The sequence below is a fragment of the Rosa chinensis genome, chromosome 1, assembly GCF_002994745.2.
Source record: "Rosa chinensis cultivar Old Blush chromosome 1, RchiOBHm-V2, whole genome shotgun sequence".
NCBI classification, from domain to species: Eukaryota; Viridiplantae; Streptophyta; class Magnoliopsida; order Rosales; family Rosaceae; genus Rosa; species Rosa chinensis.
This window is the reverse complement of record NC_037088.1, coordinates 61,551,733-61,579,448: the sequence shown is the minus strand read 5'-3', so window position 1 is coordinate 61,579,448 and position 27,716 is coordinate 61,551,733. Positions and strand designations below refer to the sequence as shown.

The following is a 27,716-nucleotide window of genomic DNA, read 5'->3' as shown; positions in this document are numbered from 1 at the left end:
ATAGTTTTGTGAGGATGATCCTAAGGGCGATCCATGAGGATCTGACCGTTGGATCATAGTATAATTGTGAAAAGACGATCCTCTAGGTGATCCTTGAGGATGCAACCGTTGGATGGTCGTATAATTTTGTGAGGATGATTCTAAGGGTGATCCGGGACGATCCAACCGTTGGATCTTTGTATAATTTTGAGAGGATGATCCTAAGGGCTATCCGTGAGGATCTGACCGTTTGATCATAGTATAATTGTGAAAAGACGATCCTCTAGGCGATCCTTGAGGATCCAACCGTTGGATCGTCGAATAATTTTGTGAGGATGATTCTGAGGGCGATCCGGGACAATCCAACAATTGGATCTTCATATAGTTTTGAGAGGATGATCCTAAGGGCGATCCGTGAGGTGACTATTGGATCATCGTATAATTGTGAAAAGACGATCCTCTAAGCCATCCTTGAGGATCAGACCGTTGGATTGTCGTATAATTGTGATTTGTGATTTTGGCTGTTAGAGAAGACGCAGCCGGATTTTTGCCAAAAAAAAGAAGAAAAAAAAGAGAGAAGACGCAGCGGGATTTATAGAAATAAGAGAGAAGACGCAGTGGGATTTTATTACTTTACATTTAATCGCCAGGTTGTGAAAATTGTTTTATAGAAATAAATATTTGTTTTAAATGTATTGCTTCCTCGTTTCTTAAACACTGTCTCAAGCATTTGAAATACTCAATCGACCAAAACAATGATGAAAATAAAAAGAATAAAAAAATTATTTTTTGTCAAAAAAGAAAAGGAAAAAAAAACTGAAAAGATAGAAAATAGAAAAAAAAAAAAAAAAAAAAAAAAGAAGAAGAAGAAGAAGACCAACGCGGGGGGCGGGGGCGGGGGTGGGGAGCCCATTACCCGCGGAGGCGGGGCGGGGAGTCTCCCATCTGATAATATCCCCAGACGGGGAACGGGGGCGCAGGGGAATTTGGGTGCGGGGGCGGGAGCGGGGGGCGCGGGAATTCCCCGTTTGCTCATTCCTATCTTTGGCGAACATATTCAAATCCCATGTTCCCTTCTTCCACCTCGCATCACTAAATTTCACAGCAGAAGATTCTCTATCCAAAGCGGGCTTCAATTTGTAGTAAGCTAGCACCACCTTCTGCCCCTGGCATGGCCCATCTACGTATGAAAACTGAAACGTGTTGGAAAAGTGTGGCTTAGATTAGAGCCCTTTGAAATCCCACATCAGAAAGGTGAAGAGTCAGAAACACCTACCATCAAGGAGGCTCAATCATAACAGACGGTAGCTGCTTGTGGATGAACTTCAACAAACTCCTCCTCTTTTCTTTTGCAGTAACAAAATTAACAACATTTTTACCCAATTGATTTGAATTGAACGCAAGCAAAGAACAATATATTACTACTAAAACTTGAATTTTAATAAGAAAGTAGAAAGAAAAAATATACCAAACTTAAATCTCAGACACGGACCTGCTAGTAGAACAATGCCATGGCACTATGTCTAACTCGTCTTCATCGGTCTATGAATTGAATTTCATCACAGGCAACACCCTCTAGTCCTATGGCAGTACGTCTGCCATGACTGCACCCAACTTCCTATGGCCCAAGACCATAAGTCAGTACCCAAAATCACAGCACAGTAGGACCAATAACTATAATCAAGACCCGGCCCAACACAACCCAAACAGTGTACTCCATCAATATCATCAATGATGGCTTAGAGGCTTAGAGTAAGAGGAAAATCACAGCACAGTAGGACCAATAACTATAAACAGGACCCGGCCCAACACAACCCAAACAGTGGATTCCATCACTATCACCAATGATGGCTTAGAGCCTTAGAGTAAGAGGAAAGACGACCTCAATTTTCTGTACTAGCATTTCTCCACACATACTCTGCACATGCAAGTTTTTTTTTTTGCAGAAAATGATAAAGAAAATGGTTATTACAGACATAAGATTATAGAAGAGAAAAGTGGACTGTGGCTTTTTTTTTTGTCTATTTTTTTAATAAAAATATATTTTATAAATGTCATAATTGTCCTTATAATTTAATTAACTCTCAAAGTTTTTTAATCTTTTGGGGTCATTTCTGTAAAAAAAAAATTATTTTGGCTAACAAACTCTCTTCTCTTAATAATAACTAGACTATAAACACACCCTATGGGTGTGGATAATTACTTAGGAAGTTATTCCACAGAATGTGAAGAAAATTGCTGCACATATTTTGTTTTTAATTTTTTTTTTGTTAAATTTATTTTGTTTTCTTTTATTTGTGAATTGACCATTTTGTCTTTCTGAAATATTTCAGCTCAAATGTTTTTTAATATTTGAGGGATATTTTGGTAAATTTTTTCTGTTTTGGTTGACAAATATATATATATATATATATATATATATAGTGTGTATATTTTTTTTTATAAAAATAAACTCAAATTTCTGCATCAGATTTTTGCAAGACTTATTTGTAAAGCAACTAAGCAAGGCTTATAATTTCAAAGCAGAGAGGAAAAAGAAAAGTACAATAAAACAGAATAGCAACTGCAACAAAATCATAGAACGAAGGACTTTTAGTCTTTTATTGTGACAACCAAGAGAACATTACAGACAAAGCCAAAAGAAACACGTACACTAGTTCATTTTAGCAAGCCGAAACACAGTCCACAAAAATAACTAACTACACATATTTAACAATTACAGCGTAAAGTTTAAGCACAATGCTACTGAGGAATCGTGAAAAAGCAAAGCTCCATGGCATGTTTACCAGCAAAGAACCAAGTATACACCAAAAACCAACCATGAATCCCAATCCCAAGCTCAGGTAGAACCACTCATCTTCCAGTAAATCATATCCTTTGTCTTGCTGATCAAGTGTTGGTGGCATCGCCTTGTTTGCACTGCAATTCTTGCTGAGTGGAGGTCCGCAAAGCTCATTGCCGACAAAGCTGGACTCATCAAGACTCAGAAGCTGAGTGCTTTGTGGAATCTGTCCTGTCAGACTGTTGTGAGACAAGTTCAAGTGACTCAGAAACGTCAAATTAGTTATGCTTGGAGGAATTTCACCAGAAAGTTGGTTTGTAGACAAATCAAGTGATTCTAACTGCCTCAATCTGCCGATCATCGAAGGGATTCCTCCGGTCAAAAGATTTGCTGATAAATTCAATGTTTGCAAACTGAGGAGATTTGTCAGTTCCTCAGGAATATCCCCAGATAAGTTGTTGTTAGAAAGATCTATGCTTGCTACAATTCCAAGAATTTTGCCGAATTCCACTTCTCTCCCTTTTTGCACCAGGAACGTATTATCTCTGTACAGTCTGTAGTTACCAACATAAGTAGCGAAAGCATCTGACATTGACGAGTTTGCAATTCCACTAAAGTTGCCGAAGCATCTCGGTATTGTTCCTGAGAGAACATTATCTGCCAAGTCCAAGATTTGGAGACGGCTTATATTACAAAGTTGATCCGAAATGACTCCTTGAAACATATTTGACCGAAGGCTAAGAACCACCAAGTTTGGAAAGCTTTTCCCCATCCATATAGGCAAGCCTCCAGAGAGCTTATTTTTACCAAGGTCAACTACTAACAATTGTGTACAGTTCTGCAAGGATTGAGGTAGGTCTCCAGAAAGGTGATTGTTGCGCAAGTGCAATGATTCCAGAATGTGCAAGTGTCCAATGGAGCTTGGAATTTTTCCAGTCAAATTGTTGTTACCTAATGTTATGGCTTGCAAATTAAGCCAATTCATCCAACAATCAGGAATTTCACCACTGAGATGATTGTTCCCTAGATGAAGAAAATAGAGCTTTTTTGGTATGTCCATCCTATCACAAAAGAAGTGGAACAGAGATCCAGAAAATGAAGAATTCGAAAGATCCAGTAGTTCTATAGTGGAGGAGACAAGAGGCAATGAACCGTTGAACTGGTTTGAACTTAGGTCAATTATTGAGAATGGGGCGCCAACATTTATATATTGAATCTCCCCATGTAATTGATTGTTGGACAGATCCAGGAAAACTAGTGCGGAAGAAAAGTTCCAACACCAATTCGGAATGGTGCCTGAAATTCCTGTACCCGATAGGCTTAGCTCCAGCAATTGTGTTTGTGTTCGAAGCCATGAAGGCAGTTCAAGCCCCAAATGCCAAGAATCTAAATACAAGCTTTGAAGTTGAAAAGGAGGAAGCCAGTCTCTACTAGTTTTTAGAGTCAATGAGTTTCCATGTGCTCTGAAGGATTTTAAACTAGTAAGATGTGTAAAATGAACTTCAGACACTACACCTTCAAATGAATTAAAAGATATATCCAAAGCTGTTAGCCTTTTGAGTTGGCCAATGGTCTCTGGAAGAGTTCCATGAAACGAATTGTATGAAATCTGTAATGACTCTAAGGAAGACAGATTGCCCAAGGAGTTTGGGATTGTCCCTTCAAACTGATTAAAACCTAAACCAAGATGTACAATGGATGTCAAGTTTCCAATGGAACTCAAAATTTCACCATGCAAGTGATTGCTAGAAATATCCAAGGATTCAAGATTATTAAAACTAGACAACCATTCAGGTATGGTAGAGATGAAAGAATTAGACTCGAGATGAAGATCCTTAAGACTAGTCATATTCACAATGCCACCTGGAATTGGTCCTGTATAAGAATTGTATCCTAGATCAAGTACAGTAAGGTCTTTGTTGTTGAGCAGCCATTTCGGTATCGGATCCCTAAGGTGATTAATTGAGAGATCAATCTCCCTGAAAGATGTGATATTGTGTGGGCTCCTACTGCTAGGAATTGGACCTTGGAAACCACAATCTCTAAGAGAAAGAGACACCAGATTTCTGAAACTGAAAACCCACTTAGGCATGAAAGAATTAAAGCTGTTGAAAGAAAGATCGAGGATGGCAAGTGAAGTAAAATTGATGATAGTTAAATGGGGAATGTAATGGAGACTGCAAGCTGACATATGCAACTCTACCAAAGAGGGGAGCCGCATCTGTATCACTGGCAGCCAATCATCAGATACTTTGCTAAGATCAAGAAAACTCGCGTCCAGGTGTTCCAACTGAGAAAGACCAGAAATCCATTGAAGGTTCTCAGCCTTCAAACCATAACCACTGAGACGTAGATCACGTAGATTCGAGAGATTCCCCAGTTGAGGAGGAACCATTCCTTCGAAGCTTCTTGAAAGGTCAAGATGAGTTAAACTATTAAGAGAACCAAAGAAGCTAGGGATCTGCATTCCTTGGAAAAAGTTGTTACTCAGGTCCAAGTAGGTTAGTTGCGTTAAATTGAGCAGAGAAGGATTTATCTTACCTCCCAAGTAAGAGAAAGAGTTGAGATTAGAGTAATTTCCAAGGTGGAGCTCGCGTATGTGACCGGTTACATTATCACAGACAACTCCAGTCCAATGGCAACAGTCTCCTTCACCTGCCCATGACAAAAGCCGATTTGAAGGATCAGTAAAATCTTGCTTCAACATCAGAAGTGCTAGTCTTTCACTTTCTTTGCAAGCCACACCAGGGTTCCCATTACACAAGCTAATGCTAGTGGTTGCAGTGATTAGAAACCAGAGAAGTAAGGTCGCTCCCATGATCCTACCCATCAGGTTGTGTTTAGTGTTTTTGCTTTTGATCTATAAGCTTACACAAGAACATAATATAGTCACTTTGGGTCAGCAGCCGGCTATACACGAAGTCAGGACTTTGTTAGATTAAGGTTTTGTTGTTGTTTCTTTCTCAGAGAACACTATTTATTATTTGGCTGCTTCCATACTTGAATTGCAGGCCAAAAGGGAATAGATTAGAATTGCAGGCCAAAAGGGAATAGATTTATACAATTTACAATACCACTCAATATATTAACAATTGATCGATAAGCGGAATAACTACTTGCACTAATAAAATTTATGTAGGAGAGCAAACTTACCCTTTTGTTTCTGGCTTGATACCGAGTGCCACTTGTTGCATTTAGATCATCTTCTCCTTCAATTATAATCGTAAGCCTTTTTTTTATTCCTCAACAAAAGAAAGGTTCAACATTCAAGCTTGAAAGATGGAGCTTCCAAATGGTAGCTGCGTCTGGATGAATTTCAATAAGCCTGTTCCTGTTTTCTTTTGCAGTGCCAATAGAATTTGTTGAAATTTGGTGGAAAAAGTACCCTATTCACTAACAATTACTGTTTTAAAACAAAATTAACCCAAAAAAAAAGAGTTATCCGAGTAATGGATGAAGAAAATTGCACTGAACGAAAGCAAAGAAAGATTACTTGTATATGAAATTATGAATGAATGAAACCATGACATAGGGCAGCGTAACTCGTCGTCATCAGTGAATGAATTTCACAGCAGATGACTCGGGTTTATTAGTGTAAGTGAGAGACCTAAAATATGTGGAAAACTTCACAGGGAAAGTAGGCCCGAGACTATTAGCTCAGGACCAGCCCAGCACAAATAACTGGAAGGTTATTGTTCATTTAGTCAAATATTTGAACTGTATGAAGTATGAACAAATATTTCATAGTTTAGGCCTTAAATATCAAGGGTACTTTGATATTAAATTATTGCTCATTAATCTCATATTTGTGCGATGTATCATGTACAGTACGTGTTATTGCCTACTGGTGAACAGAGGAAGAAATGTGAAAAATTCTATACTTGCCACTTGTTCAATTTTTCCATTTTTTTGTTTCGCATACCACGCGAAAATCATTAGGTCAATCAAAATATTAGATTATGTCACCAAGCCAAAAAAGATTAATGTATACAAATAACTTACACCACTCTTGGAAGGGATAATATGTATACAACATTTCAGTCAGAAATTAAATTTAACTCTTGTTTCCTGTTTTCTCTGTAGAGGCACTCGTTACATTTTGATTTTCTTCTTTCCAAGAAGCTTGCCATTGTTTATCATAAAAAGTAGCCTCATCAGCTAGCTTCTTAAGGTTGTCAAAATCTTCGGTTCGCCTGAACAGTATTATACCAATCACCGTCGCCAAGAGACCTGCCTTGCATATGAAGTTACCAGTTTGTCCGACTACGCCAACCCCTGTCAAAGCATCTACAACATATGCCATGAAGAACCCAACCATTGCTGCTCGACCTATAACATTAATATACATAATGCTCATTAGAACTAAAGTTAATATGCAATCACAAGCAATGCTAGATGGTTCACATATTTTGACCAACTTAACGAACTAGATAGTGTGACACATTTAGTTGACACAAAAGCTTGTCAGCTTACATTCCCAGGAAAAACCAAACTAGTTAGCTTGTTGGTGCAATGGTTTTGTTTTCAGATTATAAGTTCGGGCATTTTTTTTTTTAAGTGCGAGGTTGAGTACTTGAGTTATTCACTTAAACTGAAGACAATTGAAACACTTCTACCCCTCGAAAATTGAATATTTTGTCGTTCCGTGATCCAAATGATTCGAGGGAAGGCCTAGCAAATTAAGAAATATATAGTTCAAAGAACTAAGAAAGGAAGGCTAGTTTGTGGAAATGATGATAATAAGTATGGGATTGAACCGTTGATCAGCTCAGCCTCTGGGAGATGTGATCTCATTATCCATGCCCACCAAGGAATGGTGGAGGTCCTAAACAGCACTGGATCCTCGTTGGTAGAAGCTTCTGGATGAAGTTCGAGAAATTTCCTCCTCTTTGCTTCTGAAATTCCAATACACGTGAAAGAATCATCAAGTATGAAGAAGATTGAGGTGGACAGAAGCAAAGAGCAACAAGAAAATTGTATTGGAAACATTATTAATGAGTATACCTGCTACAATGATACCATCCCAGTCCATCTTGCCATCTTTGGTGAACATATTCAAATCCCATGTGCCCTTCTTCCACCTCTCATCACTGAATTTGACAGCAGAAGATTCTGTATCTAAAGCGTGCTTCGATTTATAGTCAGCACGACCCTCTGCCTCTGGCCTATCTACAGGGGAAGTGGACTTCTCCTGTTCTGCTAATTTGAAACCATTCTGCGCTTCAACATTGAGAGAAACATGGGTGGCCTCTTTAGTCCCCAGGGCACGAGCCGGTCTGGCCTGGGGCTGTTGTTTCTTGGTTACATGTTGTGAACCAGAGCCACACACTATTTGCAATGAAGCAGAAATGGCAATGGAAGCCATATGCCTTATCTAAGAGCTCTTACTCTGCAGTTCTTGATGTTTCGGTGCTTCAGTTTCTTGTTTTTTCACTTCAGAAAATATCTTATAGATAGAGATCAGAGACTAGGAAGGAAGCCCATGCTTGGAAATTTTAAAGCTTATCTTCCCTCCCACTGCAGCTTTTGTCAGTGAAGTTATGGGCAAACAGTTTACTGCCTCTGCTTCAACCATTTGCATTTTACTGCAGTTGATTTTGAGCTCACATTTCACTGGTTCTTTGTGAAAAAGGAGTTAGATTGTTAGAATCACTATGCATCTGGTGCAAGATAACTTCGAAAAATCAGAGGGATAAAAGAAGTTGATTCAAACACAAGGGAGCCGATGGATAAAGATACAACTTTAAACTAAATTGCATAATGGTTCTCAATATTTTCAGACACATTGAGACCGAATTTTCAGAATAAATCAATCCCCCTAAGGCATACAAAACCTCACCAAAAAATGTCACAACGGTGGAAAAATATAACAGGAATGTTTAAGGCAACTAAGAACGGATTCCAAGCTGTGTTTTTAGGCTGTGATCCTACGAAAGAGGGAAAGAGAAAAACTGCTAAACAGGTTGTGATTTGAAAAGCTCCTCATGCTTCCCAACCCCTCAAGAGAGTTGCGCGGGCTACCCGGTTTACACCCAATGTGAAGGCACCCATTCTGAGATTACAATCATGAGTCTTGCACATGTTCTTGATGTTATGGAAGGCCCGAGTCATGTACCTCTGAAGCTCGTTATTCACCTTCTCTTCTTCCCACATGAAACCTTGAATATTCTGACAAGACAAATTTTTGAACATATTAGAGATCAACTCCCTAATCTTCAAACACAACTCAAAAATTATCAACAGGGGAAAAGGAGTCATATCGTAGTCACCTGAACCCACTCAAAGTAGCTGACAGTCACACCACCAGCATTTGCATATATATCTGGGAGAATGATGACTCCTTTCTTAGATAAAATCTGCATCAATCAGAAATCACTCATCAGAATCCTAACCATATATTTTTCCTATTAATACCCCCCTAATAAAGAATGTGCATTTATACCTCATCTGCTTCAGGATCAGTAGGATGATTTGCTGCCTCAACTATGAACTTGGCTCTCACTGATGAAGCATTATCCCTTTACACCATAAATAATGAATGCAGGTAAAATGAGAGGAATTATGTGTGATTTAACATTCTACAAGAGACAACGATGAAAGCAGTGAGTTTGGAAAAGCTCAGACCTGTTCAGAACCCCACCCAGAGCAGAAGGGATAAGGACATCACATTCCTTTGTAAGCAGTTCAGTAGGGTTCATCATATCTCCACCACTGAAGTTTAACAAACTCCCAGTGTCCTCTTTATGCTTAACCAACGCAGGGATATCTAATCCATTGGGGTTAGTAACTGCACCAGTGATGTCACTAACAGCAATAACCTTCCCGCCTCTCTCATGCAAGAGCCTTGCTGCCCAGGATCCCACATTTCCAAAACCCTATAAATGTTGACCAATAAAACATCTTTTCACTTTGACCACAGAAGCTTTTAACAAAGAAGAGATGTCAATATGGAACATTAGTACCTGAATAACAAAAGTCAAGCCTTTCACTGACTTCCCATGTTCTGCTAGCAAAGCTTCTGTTCCAAAAACAACACCGCGTCCAGTTGCGGCCTCCCTACCTAGAGATCCTCCAAGATCCTAAAATTCCAAAATTAATCCATAGGTTAATTATTTGACCCTAAACTTTAAACAGATTTCCATCCAAGTTTCCCGGGACTAGTACTTACAATTGGTTTTCCAGTGACAACAGCTGGTGAGTGACCATGAAATTTGGAGTACTCATCTAAAATCCATGCCATAGTTTGAGCGTTGGTGCCCATATCAGGTGCAGGAACATCAGTGTGAATTCCAATGAGATCATGGATTTTCTGAGTGAAGACACGAGTCAGGCGCTCCAACTCACTCTTACTCAACTCCCTTGGGGTGCATCCAATTCCACCCTTTGCTCCACCATATGGAATGTCTGCCACAGCAGTCTTCCATGTCATAAGTTGAGCCAGGGCATTTACTTCATCTGGATCAACCTTCATCCCCGAAAAAAGAAACATTTCAATACAGAATTCAACCACAAAGCACATCCATTTGTCTATATAGGAAAATAAATGCTAAACATTTCATAGTGTTTTGAAGAAACAGGGGATTCTGGAAAATAGACCAAGTGATCTCAGTAAAGACAGAGCCTTTGTAATGATTACATATGAACTGTTTAGGCACCACCAAGCTGACTTTTTTATCTGAATCCAAAAGAACAATACAGGAACCTAAAGTGTATTATTCTTTAATATAAATTTAACTTCTTTCTATCAAATAAATCATTAAGACCATGAATTCGATTAGTTCCCAAAAGTCTGGAACCAAAATTGATATCTCTCAGATGATAAAGCTCTTTAATGACTGGGGACTATTTCTGGGTCCAAACGGAGACATCCAAAAATTGGCTTCATGGAAAAAGCTTAAAGCTTTAAAACCCAAACAGATTAAAAAAATCAATACTTTATGGCTTTCAAGTCTTAAACCCCACCAAAACCCAGATCACATATATGATGCAATATCAAATCAAGAACAAACAGATCATCCCAAGCAACAGAACTTGCTTAAAAGACAAAAAAATCACCTCAGGATGATATCTGATCCCTCCCTTCATGGGCCCACGTGCATTATCATGCTGCACCCTAAATCCAACGTACGAAACCAAGGTTCCATCATCCTTGGGAATCGTGCACTCCACCTAAATTATCATCATCACGATCATATCAAACCAGAAATTAGTTTTCTCAAGAACCAAACAGAATTACAAGACTGATCACCAAAACTCAAAAAACTTAAAAAAAAAACAAAGAAAGAACAAAAGAAAAGAGCTGATGAGAAACCTTGATCTCCCTGAAGGGGATCAAAAGACTCTTCTCAATCTTAGCATCCAGCCCAAGAAGTCGTGCGGCGTTCTTGAAGTTACGGCTTGTTGCGGCGAGGGCGTTCATGGCTGCCTAGAAATTGGGAAAGCTTAAAACTTTAACAGACCCAGAAAACCAAAAGAGTTGCAGAAGCGATCAAATTGGGGAAATGGGACTGTGACACGGTGAAGAAAGCAAAGAGACGAAAGCAAGGTATATATGAAAAAGGAGTGACAGTGGTGGGTGAGTATATATAGGGAAGCAGCGGGGAAAAGGGTGCTGCTGTTACTGCTCTCTTGGATTTTTGGTCACAAGAAAAAAGGGAGACAGGTGGAGAACGAGCACACTATTAAGGAAAATTACTGGAATTTGATAAGATTGAATGCTGGGTCAATCCCAAATCTAACGGTAATTCACGACTGATTTGACTAAATAGCCATCATACTGGTGGTTACTCTTCTCCATGATAATAGGGATACAATCGTAATTTGAATATATTGAAGAGATTGAGAACACCGACGTAGACTTGCGATAACAGAAACAGACGGCTAAATAACATCAAATGCATTTTCGTTTTGTTATTTTGGTCAAGCAAAGCCACCCAAAGGAGGCACAAATGCGGGGGAATATTTTCACGTGAAAGTTGCGTTCATGCTGTTGCTTATTAACATATTAAGATGATTAACGTGGAATCGTAATCCGTCTCCACCACTTATGTCACGACAACTCAGACTATGATAGAGTATGAGCGTCGGCGAATGGTGAGGGGCCACGTGGGGATTGACGCGGCGGAGCGCGCGGAAAGTTTATTAATTAGGAGGGACGGGTCGCCGCGTATTTGTCAGCAGTGATGGGATGGAGAGCTGGAGGGATATGCTTGAGGTTTAATTGAACAATTATTATCCTTTGCTTACTTTCTATGAATACGAAGTATTCTATAAGCGACAATATATGAATTTAGTCCAAGTTCTGGGACTAAAACCACCTTGCTCAAAAGTCAAGATGACTTGGTTGTAGTCATATTGATTTTGGCTTGTAATTTTTTTTCGATTATGATGATTTTGGCTTCTTCGAGAAGATGTCCAACTTGGTAGCTCGTCACACGTGAATTCAGTATTTCGGGGGCTAATAGTAGGAGTATGGAAAAGTGTTTGATTGGGTGAACGGACCTGTCATGTGACAAGGAGGTCATACTCGAGATATTTTTTTTGTTTGTATTGATGAAATTACTCCAGATATTCTTGTTTGTTCAACTCAAACTCTTATTTGGTCTTTCTTTTTGAACTCTACAAAACTGTGTATAGAGCATTTGGCTGATGGATTGGTTAATATAAACAGGTCTAGCGGAGTATGATTCGTAAAGGATACAAAAAAATGTTGTAAATTAGGAGATATCACGCAAATCTTTTGTTTCAAAGTAATTGATCGTGTGGTGAAGAGTACTGAAACTTCCATCTTTTGTTTCGAAGTAATTGATCGTGTGGTGAAGAGTACTGAAACTTCCATTCGTAACTTGATTCACAAATCAAACGGGGCCTCGGCTTTATTTCTTCTCTTGTTAGAACCTTGATAATGTAATGAAGAGTGAAACTTTCATTCCCATAACAACTTAATTCGTAAATCAAACGGGGCCTCCGGTTCATATCTTCTCTTCTTAGAACACGTTATGTTTCTGGCATTTGGTTTCCTGTTCAATATTCGGACTGCCCAAGTCCCTTGTCATTCTCTAGTTCGGTTGGTTCTCTTACAAGTAGAGTTAGTTCCTCGCATTTTTTTTAGCCAGCAGTTATACCATTGTTCAGTTTATCTTTAACCGAGGAGAAACGAAAACTCAAACCATTCTCTCCAGGGTCATTAACCAGAAAATCCTGGGGCTTCGAAGGCCAACAACAATAAATGCCACACAAGAACATATCATTCAACTACAACAAACAATCAGAATGCATTGCATATCAGTAATGTTGTCAACCACGAATCAAATGACATTCTGAGGCTAGGCATTTAGCTTCCTCAACTCTGTCGAAACTAGAAGAGGGCTTAAACAGTCTTACACGCATTTACTCTTAAACAGACCATCTTAGAGGGTATAACACAATCAATACACTGACAACTGCCAGAACTTCTAAAAAGTTTCCCTGGTATTGTTAAGTCTGACTGAACTTCAATGTCCGCTCAGAAGTGTCTGAAAGATTGTCTTGAAGATTCTAACACTAATGTCAGTGAGAGTTGGAAAATCTTGTTTCCGTCTTTTTTCAGTTCTTGACAATTCTCCTGCAATCAATAACAAAACTGTCAATAAACAAATAAATGCCTGAAAACCATAAACTGCCTTCAGAAAACAAATATGCAATATGCTACGCTGGAAGTTCATTCTTCAAATAATTTCATAAAATAATGAAAGGTAAGCAACATGATTCCACTGCAGGGTTGACAGGTATTGAAGACCATCCACAGTGCTTAAATGGTTAAAAGAAATGGTAAAATGTCATTGATCTTATATAGTCATATTGTTTCACCCCACCCCGGATTCCAAACATTAAGCCTGGCAAAGATGATTGAGCTGGGATGAAGTAAGCACACCCACCTACTAAAAAGCATCAAACTTAAACAACTTTGAGATCAATGAAATAAACTTTTCATTAATTGTTTCCCACCCAATGGCTCAGATGGTAGTTCTGCTCAAAGAAAAACTACAGAGTAGCAATTCTCATCCTGAGAGGTGTAGACAAAAAGAAAATATCATCATTGCCATATAGAGGTCAGGAGAAAAAACACAAAAGACAAAAAGAGGTTCGACTCAGATGGTAGTTCTGCTCAAAGAACAACTACAGAGTAACAATTCTCATCCTGAGAGGTGTAGACAAAAAGCAAATATCATCATTGCAATATAGAGGTCGGTAGAAAAAACACAAAAGACAAAAAGAGGTTCGACTTTTGAAACCATAAACAATTGGGAGTGGCATGTCATGTTCAGAAAGACTGGCAGCCGTTTAAGGAATTTCTGGCTAGCCCGACCACCATTAGCCTGTGATGTGACTGAGTAGGGGTTTAGCCCTTTAAATTTTCAGTAACAACCCCACCCCCAACCTAAAACAACTTGGAGATCAATAAAATATAAAAAATATTTCCTTCAAAAATTATTAGAATTGTCTCCCACAAAAGGCTCAGATCGTTACTTCAGCTCAAAGAACAACTACAGAGTAGCTATTCTCATCCTGAGAGGTGCAGAAAAAATGCAAAATCATCTTTGCCATATATAGGTGGGAAGCAAAGAAAAGGTTCAACTTTCGAAACAATGCACAAATAGGAGTGGCATTTCATGTTCAGACTATTGATGAGGAATTTTCAGGTGCCCCAACCACAGTTTGCACTCCCTTGTTATGTGTCTGAGACTCTGAGTAGGGGCTTAGCTCTGTAAATTTTGAGTTAAGCTCTTTAAATCCCCATCCCCATCCCAAAACCAATCCCCCACCCCCAAAAAAAAGAAAAAACAACATCTCAAACACACAAACCAAAACCAGTGGAATGAAAAAAGAAAAAAAGTGAACAAAACTTCCTTGGTTTTTTTTCCTGTATATCTCCCATCTTCAATTGGCAGGTCAAACATACATACTAAAAAATATGCAGTTACTGTGTAGAAAGAATGTTAATCACCTAGACAGGAAAAATTAGATATTGAACTTGTTGAAATTCTATACAAAGAGTAGATAAACAAATATGTATCTTCTTTGAAAAAATATGCCTCTATCATTGTAGCAATTCTTGTATCATAAGTTTTACAAGGAGAAGAATATTAATCTCATAACCTGAAGACCAAGAAGTTAAAACTTACCTCATCTGATATAATTTCCATTGCTGTTAGTATGTATGCTATGTCAAGTTAGCCTTCTTTCCTATAGTAATAACCATACATATAAATCAGGACACTGGTCTAGTATGGTCTTTTGGGCAAAATCTGTAAAAAGACTTGTGGTTTGACAATGATAAAGAAAAGAATTCACAATTAGCAAGCGCTAACCAGATAAAGTTCATTTACTTACTTTCTCTTTCTTCGATCAACCGCACTATTCCTTGCATCATTCTTTGCAAGAGCAGATCCAGGGGCATTAGCATACTGCATAGGGGGAAGGGCAGGAGCAGTAGCTGTAGCAGAAATGGTTGCAGCTGGCACAGGTGGAAGAGCAGGCACAGGTTGCTGAGGCGGAGCAGAGACGGGGGGTGCAGCTTCGGGTTCAGGAAGAGGTCTAGGTAATATGTGTTTCAAACGGTTGTGCCTATAGTTCTTCCAGAAGTAGAATTGCTGCCTATGCGCCAATTCCTAAAAGTTACAAGAACTTGAAGATTTTAGAACCTATGCAGGGTTCACATGTTGTACTACAGGAAAGACAAGTAACTGCTTAAGTTCCATCTCCAAAAGACATTTTACGATTTGCTCCTATTATTCTAATCCCCATAAATTGCAGGGTTTAGGTTCAGGCACTGTTAAGTAAAACTTACAATATGTCAAAACTAGATATTGTAGTGTGAAGAACAAGAATGGTGCTTTCAGATAGTGCAGAAAAACTTCCGTTTGCAAATTAAGATAGCGATTCAGTGTATACTTAACAGAAAAGATAGTGACTTTTTTACCAAAATAAAAACAGACCTAACATATTCAAACACAAATACAGGAGAACTTCATAAAACTTCAGGGCGGCCATATATCTACGCTAGACAAAGAAGACGGTATAAACATAACATATTGAAAGATCATGCTGCTCATTTCAATATATAAAAAACATAGACAAACAAGAGAGGCATAACAATCGACCTTGTTGGCAGGATGTGCCATTGCATTGCGAAAGTTTGCATTTTGGAGTTGCTCAAGAAAAAACAAGCAATGAGGGTACCTGAATTGTTATAGCAAACAATGTTATACCATCCAATAATCACAACTCACACCACAAAACTAATACACAACATTGGGCTTTATCTCACATTATGAATTTGGTGTAATCAGGACGCTGCCAATACTGAAGATATTTCAAGTACCCAATGAAGGCTTCATCTTCAAAGTACCGATTTTGAGCCAAATCTGAAATACCAACAGGGCAGAAAATTCACCTTAGGGTAAAAAAAAAAAAAAAAAAAAAAACCCAATTACCAGTAATCGAATTGCAACAAAAGCAAGGTGAAAGAAGAGAAATTTACAGTGAATGTAAGTGGGATTTGCGAGACATTGGATGAACTCCAATTCAAGCAAGAATCGCTGCCTCCCATCATCTGGGTCTTTGTAAATTTCTGGACTGCAATTAACGAACACAAAACCGATCAAATTAGAGGAAATTGAATTGGGGATTTTATAGGCGAAGCGAGGAGAAGAAAGGGGTTTAGGGTTTTGCTTACGTGTCAGAGGCTTCATCACTCTCTGTGCCAGACGCCATTAGAACCCTTCTTCTTCTTCTTCTTCTCTGAACTGAAATATATTGCTGTGACCAGTCTCTTACCTGATTTTACGATTTAAAGGGCACCTTTGACCAGTTTTACTTGGTATAAATGGGCCGGGTCGGGCCTTTGCATGGAGCTGAAATATTCAACTTTGCTCAACTAGTGTTTTTCGGGTTAGCTCAGTTGAGGAGAAAATACCTTGAATTGCGGTATAGGGATTCGATTTCGTTCAATGTAGAAATAAAAATATTTTCCTTGATAGTAAGAACAAGGGTGAGCTTAGAATTTTCATGATAAATTATGAGATGAGAATGTCAATAATGAGTGAGGCAGGAATGTCATTAACATATCAAACTTGTGTCCTATCTTATAGTTTTTGAAAATGAAAGAGTGCAAATATCTACCATACTTACAAATTATGTGACAAGGCATTTTCTTAAGAATGTTATTGGGAGGCAAAACTTGATTGAAATCAAGTTTTAGCAAGGTTAGCTTAGATTGAAAACTTTCACATTAATTGTCACTGAACACATGTTTCATGAAATTTCTCATTTAAATTTTCAAGAGATTTTTGAATCACTAATAAGACTGGTGTTATACCATGTGGTGGCCAATACAATTATTATTTAGCACTACAATGTACTTTACATTCATCTATAGTTCTCAACATTGGTACTAAAATAATTGTTTCATCGGTATCCCAAAAACAACAAAGCAAACATACACACTAATTCAAGTTACGTCCTTTTATTGGAAGATAAACTAGAACAATGAATGATACAAGGAAATTGTTGACGAGGGTTGTCCGACCTACCACCTCGTGTGACGACGAGCAAGATTCTTCCAAGTTGACCTAAGTTTTCCCAGCTTATGCACAACCCTGTTCTCTCCTCCGCCAGTTGAGGACATCCGTCCAACACGAGTACTTGTGTCTCGAGTATTAGCTATGTTGGACGGATGAGTACTCGTGTCCCGAACATTGGCAGTGTTGGACTGATGAGTACTCGCGTCCCGAGCATTAGGTGTGTTGGACGGATGAGTACTTGTGTCCCGAGCATTGGGTTTGTAAGATTGATGAGAACTTGCATCCTGAGCATTGGGCGAGTTGGAACGATGAGTACTTGTGTCCCCAGCATTGGGCAAAATCCCTGGTGCGGGTTGAAATGGTCTCGAGGTTGCTACTTGATGTCTTGGATGGTCTTTGCGACCTATAAGCCTAAGGGCATGGTCTCTCACATATTTCTCATACAAGAAACGTGCCCCTCCGAACTGTGGTAGAACTAACCATGCCACCAACACAAGCTTCACGTCGTAGCAGAACGGTATCCATTGTAACAGGGGTTGGAGAATCATCCCCAACGGAGAGAGTAAAGCGTACATGATCCAATAAGCAAGCCACTGCTGAACGTCTGGTTTCGATGTGTCGCCGCCCTCCATGGCCATCATTGATGCGTATAAAGGGTAAGCCAACGTCAATCCAGGCCAAGCAAGGGAGTGCAGTTTGGTAAGCAAGAACCATGCTTTTCCCATTGTTCTTTGTCACTGAACTTCGTGAATCTTCTCACCTTGGAACTAATAGAAGCAAAATCTAAGAGAGACTGAGATCGGTTGCAGAAAATTTAGTCGATCTTTAAAGGTTTTGATATTCTTTAAGGTCCTATATAAGCTATCACCTAGCTAGTCCTCGGTCTAAAATTATTAGGAATGCACTAGGAATGAGAATCCTAGAGACGGTAGAACATATTGCTCTTAACCTAGTGAAATAAGGAAACAAAACTTTCCATGTCTAAGTGGCAATTCTAATATTTTCTCAAAAAAGAAAACAGGGCAATCCTAACACGACAAAAGAAATGAGAATTAGCTAACATCAAATAGGGGAGTGCATGTTCGGACTCACAAATATTAATTTCTTCCATCTCCGATTCATGAGATTCCTTATCAAAATAAGTAAACCTGTTTTCGAAACAAATCAAACATTTTATAGCAATAAACTTCTATAAAAATTAGGAACAAATTACACATAATCTCGTAAAAGGAAACAAAACTTTGCATGTTTTGGCTGAAGTGTCAGCAGCCATGAATGGAATGCAACAAAGTAGGAATGCATGTTTGGGCCTAACCCGGCCCGGAGACCCATGCAGGCTTCGCCAACCAAAAACAAAAAGCAATTTCTTGCTCAATGCTCTAACCTCACTAGTAGCTAGTACTGTAGTACGGAACATTTGTCTGTCTTGTCCGCTCCCTCGTCTCTCTTTTCAAGATTTTTCATTTCAAAACCCTCTCACAAAATAAAAGAAAAGAAACAAAACACGGAGGAACAATAATGTTGATGACCAAAGAGAAGAAGAACATCACTTGAATCAGCTAAATCAGGTATATATGTGAGAAGCTCTCAAATTTTGGTTTCAGATTATAGTAATTTGTGAGACATATTAAGGTGGATTTTGGGTTTCTTGAGCTAGCATTTTCTATCTGGGTTTTTGAATTTGTAAAGTCTCACTTGGTTAGATGAGCTAAGCTAGTCACGTCGTTAGTGTTAGTATTAATGTAATGGCACTTGTGGAAAAGACTTGATCTTTGTCCCTTTTCCATGCTCAACTCTTGATGTCCTAATCATGCAAGTGAAAAGCTCGAATCTTTGGTTCAGATTCTAGTTTTTTCTGAGGTTACTCAAGTGGGTTTTCAACTAGGGACTGTTTGGTTGCTCAGAAACTATAATTTTCTAGCTGGGATTTGAAGCTTTACCTTATCACTTAATTAGTACTGAGCTGAGTTGGTCACAATCTGTAGTGTTGTTGTTGCAATGGCACTTGCATTTTTGTGGAAAAAGCAACATCTTTGGCCCTTTTCGGTGCTCGAATCTGATGACCTGAGAGTCTCTTATGAGTTAGTCCAAAAGCTCCCGATACCTGAAGACACAAAGAAATTTGTTTACGCAGTTCGTGAGCCCGAAACTCAGTCAGTAATTTATGTACTTTGTGTTCAAGATTTCTCAGAAAGGTCAGCATGGGATGCTGAACTTCTGATTAGGGAGATTAAACCTGATGCTGTGATTGTCAAGGAGGATGTTTCGAACCTGAAAGACTTGCAAGTGCAAGAGAGAATGTTGAGTGTTGAAAATCCTGTTCCAGTTTCGAGTTTTGAAGTTATCAAACGATGTTTTAAGGAAGAGTTGAGAGCCGAAACGTATAAGCGCCTTGCGCAAACTTCTGTTTTACAGGAAATCTTTGGGGTTGGCTCTAGTGGACAGTGGTCTGTAGCCAAGAGGGCAGCTCAACATGTTGGCTCATCACTAATGCTGCTTGGAACTCCATTGACTCTGTCCCATTGGAGTGCTACATCAGGTGATTCAGATGGTAAACGTAATGGAATGAGCAGGTTTCAAGACTTGGCTAGTAGTTTGGTTCCGCAAAAAGTGCAATGTGGATGGAGTTGTCTTTCTGATGTGGAATCAAATTTACCAGAAGTTAATCAGCCAGCACAATGCAGTTTTGAGGTCCCCCAATTTGTGCAATCGATTGATCCATTTTTTGTAGCAATTCATGATAAACTTGTGCATGGTTTTCCATCTCTGGGGACTGCTCTGGATCATGTAAGGAAGATATATGATTGTGTCAACAGAGGTGAAGCTGTAGATGCTCTAGTGGTTTCAGAAGTGTACCCTTTTCGGAGAGTGGTGGAGCTGTTGCGATGTATTCATAATGATGAAGGTCGACTCCCAATCAATAGAATGAAAACCATCCTAAGTAGGATTGAGTTTTCTGAGCTTGCATTAGAGGACAAGAAACATGCTCTCTCTGCACAAGCTCTTCGAAGCTTGACTAAAAGATTCAAGACCATAGTAGCAGTTGTGGATGCGAAGGACTTGCAAGGTCTTAGAAAATACTGGTACACTCCAATTCCTCCAGAATACAAGGATCTAGCTGCACAGATTGTTACAAGATATGAAGGTGAGGCAGCTATGCCAGTTCTACAAGGGTCCTCATTCTTGGAACTTGTTCAAGCTTCCATTATCATGAATATCAAAGGAAAACTGAGAATTCCTACGCCTTCTGATTTTGTGATACGGGCTGCAGAGAACACCAGCTGGTGGGCAATGAGAACAGCATTCTATGAAATGATGAGAGATGGGAAAGTGCATCCCCTTCCTTTGAGCAGGTTGGTGGTTAGTATGTCGATTCGTATGAAGTTGTTTTGGCATAAAGTTGGGATCAAATGTGCTGCTGATTCGCTTCCTGCAGCTCCATCAGTTGCTCGTCTGGGTCGCGGTATCAAAAGTTTAAGCCATGCAGCTCAGGTTGTCAAGTATACCCATGAAAGTTTAGGATACCGTCCTCCTAGGTAGTTTAATGAAGTCCCCTAATGAATACAGATCTTCTCATGGTCACTGTAGTCGTCATCTAGCACTACTGGATGCTTTCAAAAAGTGTTTGGATGCCTAAAACTATAGAAGGTAGATTTCAAGGATGTTCACTGCAGATTGTTTCCTCTTTCTTAGCCAATTTACTGTACTGATTTACCATTTACAACAGCTTCACTAGTTCACAAAGCACTCTCAGATTGTAACGACCGGAAAAAGAACCGTTCGTTTTATTAGCACAACCAAATTGTAGTAGTAACAAGCAGATTAGGTCAGTCATCTTAGGTTATAGTGTAATTCAAGTATTACAAGCACCAAAGAATGAAAATAACAGTTATCAATCTGAGACGGTGTTCTGCAGACATAAACCTATAATGACTTTAAACCTTGCATGTTTAATCCACATTTATACCGCCAAGGCATGGATGGCACTCCCATTTTTCCTGGTAAATGATATAAATACTAAGATCATTTCATTTTAACATGTATCTTTGACAGGAAAAGAAGTCATAATAGAAATCATAACTGAATGCACAAACACTTCCTTGAAATAGGAATCTTTCAATGTTAATAATCATCCACACTGACTCTGACTTTAGACTAAAAATCTAGCACAGAATTTTGTAAGAAATCATCTCCAATACAGCATTTGCATATCAGCCTTCTTTCTTCCCCTCCACACATAAACTAAACGCTCTTGTGCACTACAAATTCGAGAAAGAATCAAGTCGGGATCAGCAATGCAAATGATAGTTCAAGTTCTTTTCTCTAGTATCCAAAACTATAGATACGCCATAATAAACATTAATGGCCTTTGCACTATGTGGCCCATTTAGTGATTTCGGTCTATCATTAGCACCGTCTATGACCATCATGAAACATAAACGGCCTTCTCAAAATGTGGCCACCTGGAGGTGTCATCATTAGTATGGTCTGTAACGCATGGGCCGTCTGAACCTTGGAACCCTCCTGCACGCATGAAAATCAAATCAATGCTTCGAGCAATAAGGAGTTGATGCAAAGTTTATCCATATCTCAGAGTGAGCAAGTGAAAGAATAAGAAATCTACAGTTGCCAGCGATGCAATAACATAAAAAACTAAAACTCTGTCTAGTTGTCCGTATTGCAGCAATTCTCAAAGAACCAGTAATGCAATCTAAGAGAGGCAGACCAGTTGCCATTGTCATTGCTTCTAAATTTAGGCAGTTTCAGCAGAAGGCTGAGGTATGCCATGTACAATATATAGTTTATATACTAACACTAAAACAGTATATACTCGGCAGATGTTGGGCGGTAATCAGTATTATTATTATTTTTTTAAATTAATGTAACACCAGCATATTCTTGGTACTAAATATTATTTCACGTGTTATGTTGCATTACCAATTCCTACACTGTATCAAGAATCCTAATCTACACTGAAGCACACAAAATGGTTTAAAAGCCACAACACAAATACTTTCAAATTTTCATGCCTATTGGTTGCCTCCTTAAAGCATCGAAGTAGAATAAAAGGATTACAGTGCTTACCCATAACCATACGAGGGGTAGAAAGGCGCAGCAGCCATGAAGGGCCTCCTAGATCGGAAAAATGGGTTAGGACGCCTTCCTCGATACTGTTTCAGTCCAGGAACGTTTGTCCGTTTAGCAGAGACCTGGAAACAATAACAAAATCAATCACTATAAAATAATTGAGTCAGAGAAATTTCTCTATATAAATTTGTGTGTGTGTTTTTTTTTGGGGGACCGGGGTGTTGTGATTGGTTGTGTATATATAAACCAAGTACCTTCAATTGACGACCATGCAATTCTGATTCATTTAGTATGAGAGCATTCTGCACAGCATCAACTTCAACAAACTCAACGTAAGCAAATCCTTTTGGTTGACCAAACTTGTCTGTCAAAATCGTAACTCTGTTCACAGTTCCACAAGATTGAAAATGCTGCTGGACTTCTTCAGGAGTGCATGCATAGTCGACCTGAAGTTAAAAGAAAAGAACAAATTAAGTGCTCACTCTCGGTCATGCTTCGATAGGATATTGCAGATATCAAGATATAAACACTTTAAAATCAATGCTGGAGCTAACACAGGTGAACTTAATCCAAATACAAAGAAAAAAGAAAGTAATTTGAGCCAGATTATAAACTACATAGATTTTCAACTTATAATGTTTGGATGGATAGTTTCTATTGCACTGAAATAGACATTAATAATAACTGAGCATTGTTACAAAAAAGTCATTAGTCAATTGACCCGACTATATCTACAGAAATAATCTAAACAGGTTTTTCTTCCAAAATCAGCATAGCCATGAACTAGTTGGCTACATGACATAAAAAGCTCAAACTACATCTTACTGAGACTAGCAAAGCTCTGTATAGATAGCATAAAAATCAGTGAACTAAATTCTTACAACGATATCTGATTCTAAAAAAATGATTCGTACAAAGAGTTCTTTGATTCAGAGAATCACACGCAAAAGAAAAGGTATATATATTCCTAATTTAAATAATAATAAAAAAGGACCGTTAAGCCTTACGTTGCCAACATAGATGGATCGAGCATCCACCTCCTCCTTTTCTGCCTGACTTGCAGAACCGCCATTGGGATCTTCATTCAGAATCAAAACACAAACAAATAAGATGTTGGGTAATGTTGACGGATATACTTAAGGAAACATCAAACCTCAAAGCTAAAATACTTTTCAGAATCAAAGAAGAGAGATCATGCAGATGCATATTAAAGCATCAAAGTCAAAATACTGCAGGAAACATATTAAAGCAGCCTAACGTGTACCAATGACAGAGCTACAAAAAAACAATAACAGATCCACAGTTGATAGTAACAACCCAGGTGTGGAGGTTCAACTAACAATGTTTGGCCAGTTATCATATCAGACACATTGATGTGCACCATAAGTAATCTAGCTTATACAAAACAACAATAACTCCTACTAAAATAATTCAAGACAACAGAACAACATGTATGAGAAACAAACCTCCGAAAACTCAATTATACAAATCAATAACCCACCTGTTTATATCCATATATCTACATACAACTGACAACCATAGTCGGATAAACACATCAAAATTGAACGAAACTCAAATTTTCAGTCTTTATTTAGCTTGATTAGACCAGTTTTCACCACACAATACCACAAATAAACCAAAAGTTCAAGCCTGACCTAGCCTTAGCAAGAACGCCATCACTAAGCTCAAAGCTAACTAAACACAGAATGCAGCCTAACCCTAGCTCACCAAATTACACAAAATCACACACACACACACACCTAACCCTAGCTCAATAACTCATACCTACAAATCAAGAAAGCAAGAAAGCATATTCTGGACAAAAGAAGAAACCTTGAACAGCTCCCATCTCCTTCTCGACCTTAGCCTGCATATCGCGGAGCGCGCCGGCCTCTTCCTCAATCTCCTTCAGCCTCTTCTTCATGTCCTCCAGCTCCTATTCACAACCAAAAACGACGCCGAATCAACACAAAGAAAAACTCCACAAAAACCTAGATTTACAGAAGAAGAAGAAAAGAAAAAGACTTGGATTAGGTTAGATTACTAAGGCCCTACCTTGGAGTTAGGGTCGTCGTTGTAGTCCTGGTCGTCGTCGGCGCGGGACGACATGTCGACATCTTCGCCGTCGTCGTTGGGAATCTCGCCGCCGTAGACCTCGTGCTCCTGTTGCTCCTCCATCGCCGTGACTCTGGTTTGGTTCTGGATATTATTTATGATTTGGGATCGGGCGGTCTGGGTTTGTGAGGGTTGGGAGAGAAGTTGGGGTTTGGGAAGAAGAGGCTGCGGTGCTCAAATTTGAAATTTTGAGAAACGGTGGGGGTAATTTCGGCCTTTTCTTTATTTGCACGTTTGTCCAAAACTGTTGGGTTTTTTTTTTTTTTTTTTTTTTTTTAAGATAATCCTCTTCTGAGCAACTTAATGACCTGAGCTACCTGAGCTTTCTACGAGATGACGACACGTGTAAAAACATCATCTAACGGTTTATATAGTGCCACATTGACTCTCCCAACTCTTCTCTCTCTCTAACCCGTAGAACCATTGGCGAAACCATAGCCTCATCCTCACTTATGCTCCCGTCCTTAGCTTTAGCTTCCTTAATGTCATCACCGGATTCCGACTTCGCATCCGATTCTAAATCGTTGTTCATTATAGAGATCTCAATCACAACCAAGTTCTATAAACTCTCTTTGTTAAGTTTTTTGACTCGTTCATATGAGTTTTGGTGGTTGTTCATTTCCTTCTGGGATTGGTTGCGATTGAATTGATGGGACGAAATTGCTTGGATTCAATTGATGGGTTCAATTTATGGGGCTAGGTGTTCAAAATGATGGGTTTCTTCCCTGTAAAATTTCATCAACTAATACCGGGGTACTGGGTATGAATGACCCATTGCAATTTTCAATTAATACTGAATTATCTGGGCTTGTTTTTCATCCCTCGAATATGGAGATCTGCATTTTAGATTGATTTGTTCAATAGGAGTGGATTGAATTGTTTGGACTTTTGGAGCCAGAGTAGCGGATTTTGGAGTAGCTAAGGTGGTTGATGCAACTGGAAAATGGGCTAAATCCATGTCAATCATTGCCGGTTCTTGTGGTTACATTGCTCCAGGTCAGTGATTGAATTGCTCATTGGCCTACTTAAATTTCTTTTTTTAACATCACTTTTATTCAAATATGGGATTGCCTTGAATTAAGTTCATGTTATATACCCATGTTCTTGTAGAAAGTTTAGATTTTGAACTTGAAATTTTAGTTCTTTATTCTCCATAATGATCATTTATGTGCGCACAACTTTTAGATTACAAACTCTACTTTAAAGGTTGTTGTATCTTTCTGAACCAGGAAAATAATGAACTTGCAGAATATGCACACACACACTGGCTAACCTCCCAAATGTAAGCTATCTTTTCTCATCAGAAACCTGCACTACACAATTGCCCTTTCCGTTTCTTATAAAAACAAAACATAAGTGTAATACCCCGAAAATTCATATTATTTTCCGGGGAAAAAAGCATGAATAGTACCCGAACTAAGACCCACTACGAATTTCAGTACACAAATTTCCAAAACATAAACTTTGGTACATCAAATATTAAGCCCGACCCAATATACGTACACGACGTCAATGACTCCGTCAGACGTCGTGCCATTACGCACATAATGAAGGGCAAAATTGATTTTTCGTTTGTCAACGTATTTCCTCTCTCCTGTTCCGAACCACTTTGAGGAGAGCAGAGCCGTGAGAATGGTGAAGGGCAAAACAGAGAGAAGAGAGAGAGAGAGAGAGAGAGAGAGAGAGAGAGAGAGAGAGTACCTGAGCTGACGAACAGTGAAGACGAGGCGGGGAGGATCTGATTGGCGTTGGGAGAAGCAAACAGATGTGTCGGCGGAGCAGGAGACGAACAGTGAGGACGAGGTGGCGTCGAAGTCAGTGGAGGATCTGGACGGCGAGGGCTCGATGACGAGGTGCTGCTGCTACTGCGGCGTGACTTCGATCCTGTCCAGGGAGGCGGAGGCCACAGCCATGGCCATGGCAGGTCGGGTCGGGAGAGTCCGAAAGCGAGAGAAGGAGGGGAGAGAGGGAATGAAAGAGCATTAGTTGGAGTTTGGTGGTGGAGTTAGAGTGAAGGAAGCTTCTGGAAAGGAGGAGTTGTAGCCGAGTAGCGGTCCGCTGCCAATGGTAGCATCGGATCCCGGAACCTGCTTCAGATTTCCAATTGAGGGAGAGAGAGCGAGAGAGCTGGGTGCCAGAACAAAAGAAGAGAGATAGATTGGTGCTCATAGTAAAAAAATGTGAAGAGACCATTTTACCCCTTAAAATACGACAGCTGGCACTAAACTAACGGCGTCATTGACGTCGTGTACGTATATTGGGTCGGGCTTAATATTTGATGTACCAAAGTTTATGTTTTGGAAATTTGTGTACTAAAATTCGTAGTGGGCCTTACTTCGGGTACTATTCATGAATTTTTCCCTATTTTCCGATGACATTTTGGAAATGATCTCGTGGCCATGGGCGAAAGTACGAAGCTTAGAAGAGTTGTGAAATTAGTTCGATCGATTTTATTTTGAAAACGTATGTGATTTAGGGGGGTCTCAAAAAGTGACTTTTTATACGTACTGAATTTGGGAAAATTTCCTTCATGAAAGTTGTAGAGCTCGTCAATACGATCGCGTGCATATGTGGAACGCAATATTCAAAGTTCGTATGAATAAGTTATGAATATTTGAAATTTAGGAATTTTCTATAAATATAAAAAAATTCTGATTATTTCATTAAGGACGGAACTGTTCCAAAATTGCGGAACAGTCCCTCCGAACTCTCTCTCTCGGCCTTCAGACCCGCTGCCTAGCTCTCAACCCGACCCGGCTGGAACGCCACCCTCCGGCCTCCTCCGGCCCCGGAACCGGGCTCCCCTGGGATCGCCGCCTCAGGCCGAGCCTCACTCCGGTGTCGCAGTGCTCCGTCGCTTCCCCCAGACGCTGATCGAAGAAGTTCCAGCCGTGCGAAACCCGACCCGGCCGGATTTCCAGATTTCCGGCGTCCCCTAGGCCGATGCTTCCTATTTTCGTGATCTCGTCCTCATGCTGATCATCCCCATGTAAGTCTTTCATCACGATTTTGTGCATAGAACGCTAGATCATGGTTTGACTTTTGCAACGTCCCTGATTTGATCTAGGATCTGATCAGACGCACCAGATTAATCCAAACTTCAAAGCTTGATCTAGGACGATCTAGGCCGAACCAGACTTAGCTCCAGGTATGAAAGTTGATCACCCTTTTATTCTGAAGACGTTTGT

The 27,716-nt window shown here is 39.4% G+C and overlaps 7 protein-coding genes across 10 annotated transcripts; 1 reads left to right on the top strand and 6 right to left on the bottom strand.

Moving 5' to 3' along the window:
- Nucleotides 1–2,570: 2,570 nt before the first annotated feature.
- On the bottom strand, nucleotides 2,571–6,554 carry LOC112189485 (receptor-like protein EIX1). Of its 3 annotated transcripts, none has more exons than XM_040511401.1 (2): nucleotides 5,915–6,554; nucleotides 2,571–5,621 (listed from the first exon to the last, which is right to left on the bottom strand). In XM_040511401.1, the coding sequence occupies exon 2, from the start codon at nucleotides 5,589–5,591 to the stop codon at nucleotides 2,679–2,681; it is 2,913 nt and encodes a 970-aa protein (XP_040367335.1). In that variant the 5' UTR covers nucleotides 5,592–5,621; nucleotides 5,915–6,554; the 3' UTR covers nucleotides 2,571–2,678. The 3 variants fall into 3 exon arrangements, with proteins under 3 accessions (XP_040367335.1, XP_024184602.1, XP_024184595.1); XM_024328834.2 differs by having other exon boundaries at nucleotides 2,571–5,416; XM_024328827.2 differs by having other exon boundaries at nucleotides 2,571–5,671; nucleotides 5,915–5,929.
- A 142-nt stretch (nucleotides 6,555–6,696) lies between these two features.
- Nucleotides 6,697–8,292, bottom strand: LOC112192556 (light-harvesting complex-like protein 3 isotype 1, chloroplastic). Its single transcript, XM_024332378.2, has 3 exons — nucleotides 7,766–8,292; nucleotides 7,519–7,656; nucleotides 6,697–7,090 (listed from the first exon to the last, which is right to left on the bottom strand). Exons 1-3 carry the CDS (start codon nucleotides 8,124–8,126, stop codon nucleotides 6,816–6,818), a joined length of 774 nt encoding a protein of 257 aa, XP_024188146.1. The 5' UTR covers nucleotides 8,127–8,292; the 3' UTR covers nucleotides 6,697–6,815.
- Nucleotides 8,293–8,491: 199 nt separating this feature from the next.
- On the bottom strand, nucleotides 8,492–11,345 carry LOC112192490 (glutamate dehydrogenase 2). Its single transcript, XM_024332272.2, has 8 exons — nucleotides 11,073–11,345; nucleotides 10,817–10,930; nucleotides 9,930–10,226; nucleotides 9,724–9,840; nucleotides 9,386–9,636; nucleotides 9,204–9,279; nucleotides 9,031–9,117; nucleotides 8,492–8,929 (listed from the first exon to the last, which is right to left on the bottom strand). The coding sequence occupies exons 1-8, from the start codon at nucleotides 11,178–11,180 to the stop codon at nucleotides 8,744–8,746; spliced, it is 1,236 nt and encodes a 411-aa protein (XP_024188040.1). The 5' UTR covers nucleotides 11,181–11,345; the 3' UTR covers nucleotides 8,492–8,743.
- A 1,645-nt stretch (nucleotides 11,346–12,990) lies between these two features.
- On the bottom strand, nucleotides 12,991–16,637 carry LOC112192372 (mediator of RNA polymerase II transcription subunit 31). Of its 2 annotated transcripts, XM_024332176.2 has the most exons (7): nucleotides 16,479–16,637; nucleotides 16,284–16,378; nucleotides 16,071–16,167; nucleotides 15,904–15,982; nucleotides 15,134–15,411; nucleotides 14,926–14,986; nucleotides 12,991–13,364 (listed from the first exon to the last, which is right to left on the bottom strand). In XM_024332176.2, the coding sequence occupies exons 1-6, from the start codon at nucleotides 16,514–16,516 to the stop codon at nucleotides 14,974–14,976; spliced, it is 600 nt and encodes a 199-aa protein (XP_024187944.1). In that variant the 5' UTR covers nucleotides 16,517–16,637; the 3' UTR covers nucleotides 12,991–13,364; nucleotides 14,926–14,973. The 2 variants fall into 2 exon arrangements, with proteins under 2 accessions (XP_024187944.1, XP_024187871.1); XM_024332103.2 differs by lacking the exon at nucleotides 14,926–14,986.
- Nucleotides 16,638–17,330: 693 nt separating this feature from the next.
- Nucleotides 17,331–18,050, bottom strand: LOC112171351. The gene has a single exon (XM_024308549.2). It carries the CDS (start codon nucleotides 18,048–18,050, stop codon nucleotides 17,331–17,333), a length of 720 nt encoding a protein of 239 aa, XP_024164317.1.
- A 1,273-nt stretch (nucleotides 18,051–19,323) lies between these two features.
- Nucleotides 19,324–20,865, top strand: LOC112171342. The gene has a single exon (XM_024308543.1). The coding sequence runs from the start codon at nucleotides 19,324–19,326 to the stop codon at nucleotides 20,863–20,865; it is 1,542 nt and encodes a 513-aa protein (XP_024164311.1).
- Nucleotides 20,866–21,390: 525 nt separating this feature from the next.
- LOC112192300 (polyadenylate-binding protein 1) lies at nucleotides 21,391–24,691 on the bottom strand. Its single transcript, XM_024331993.2, has 6 exons — nucleotides 24,469–24,691; nucleotides 24,247–24,349; nucleotides 23,421–23,491; nucleotides 22,668–22,859; nucleotides 22,411–22,535; nucleotides 21,391–21,849 (listed from the first exon to the last, which is right to left on the bottom strand). The coding sequence occupies exons 1-6, from the start codon at nucleotides 24,589–24,591 to the stop codon at nucleotides 21,804–21,806; spliced, it is 660 nt and encodes a 219-aa protein (XP_024187761.1). The 5' UTR covers nucleotides 24,592–24,691; the 3' UTR covers nucleotides 21,391–21,803.
- Nucleotides 24,692–27,716: the final 3,025 nt, after the last annotated feature.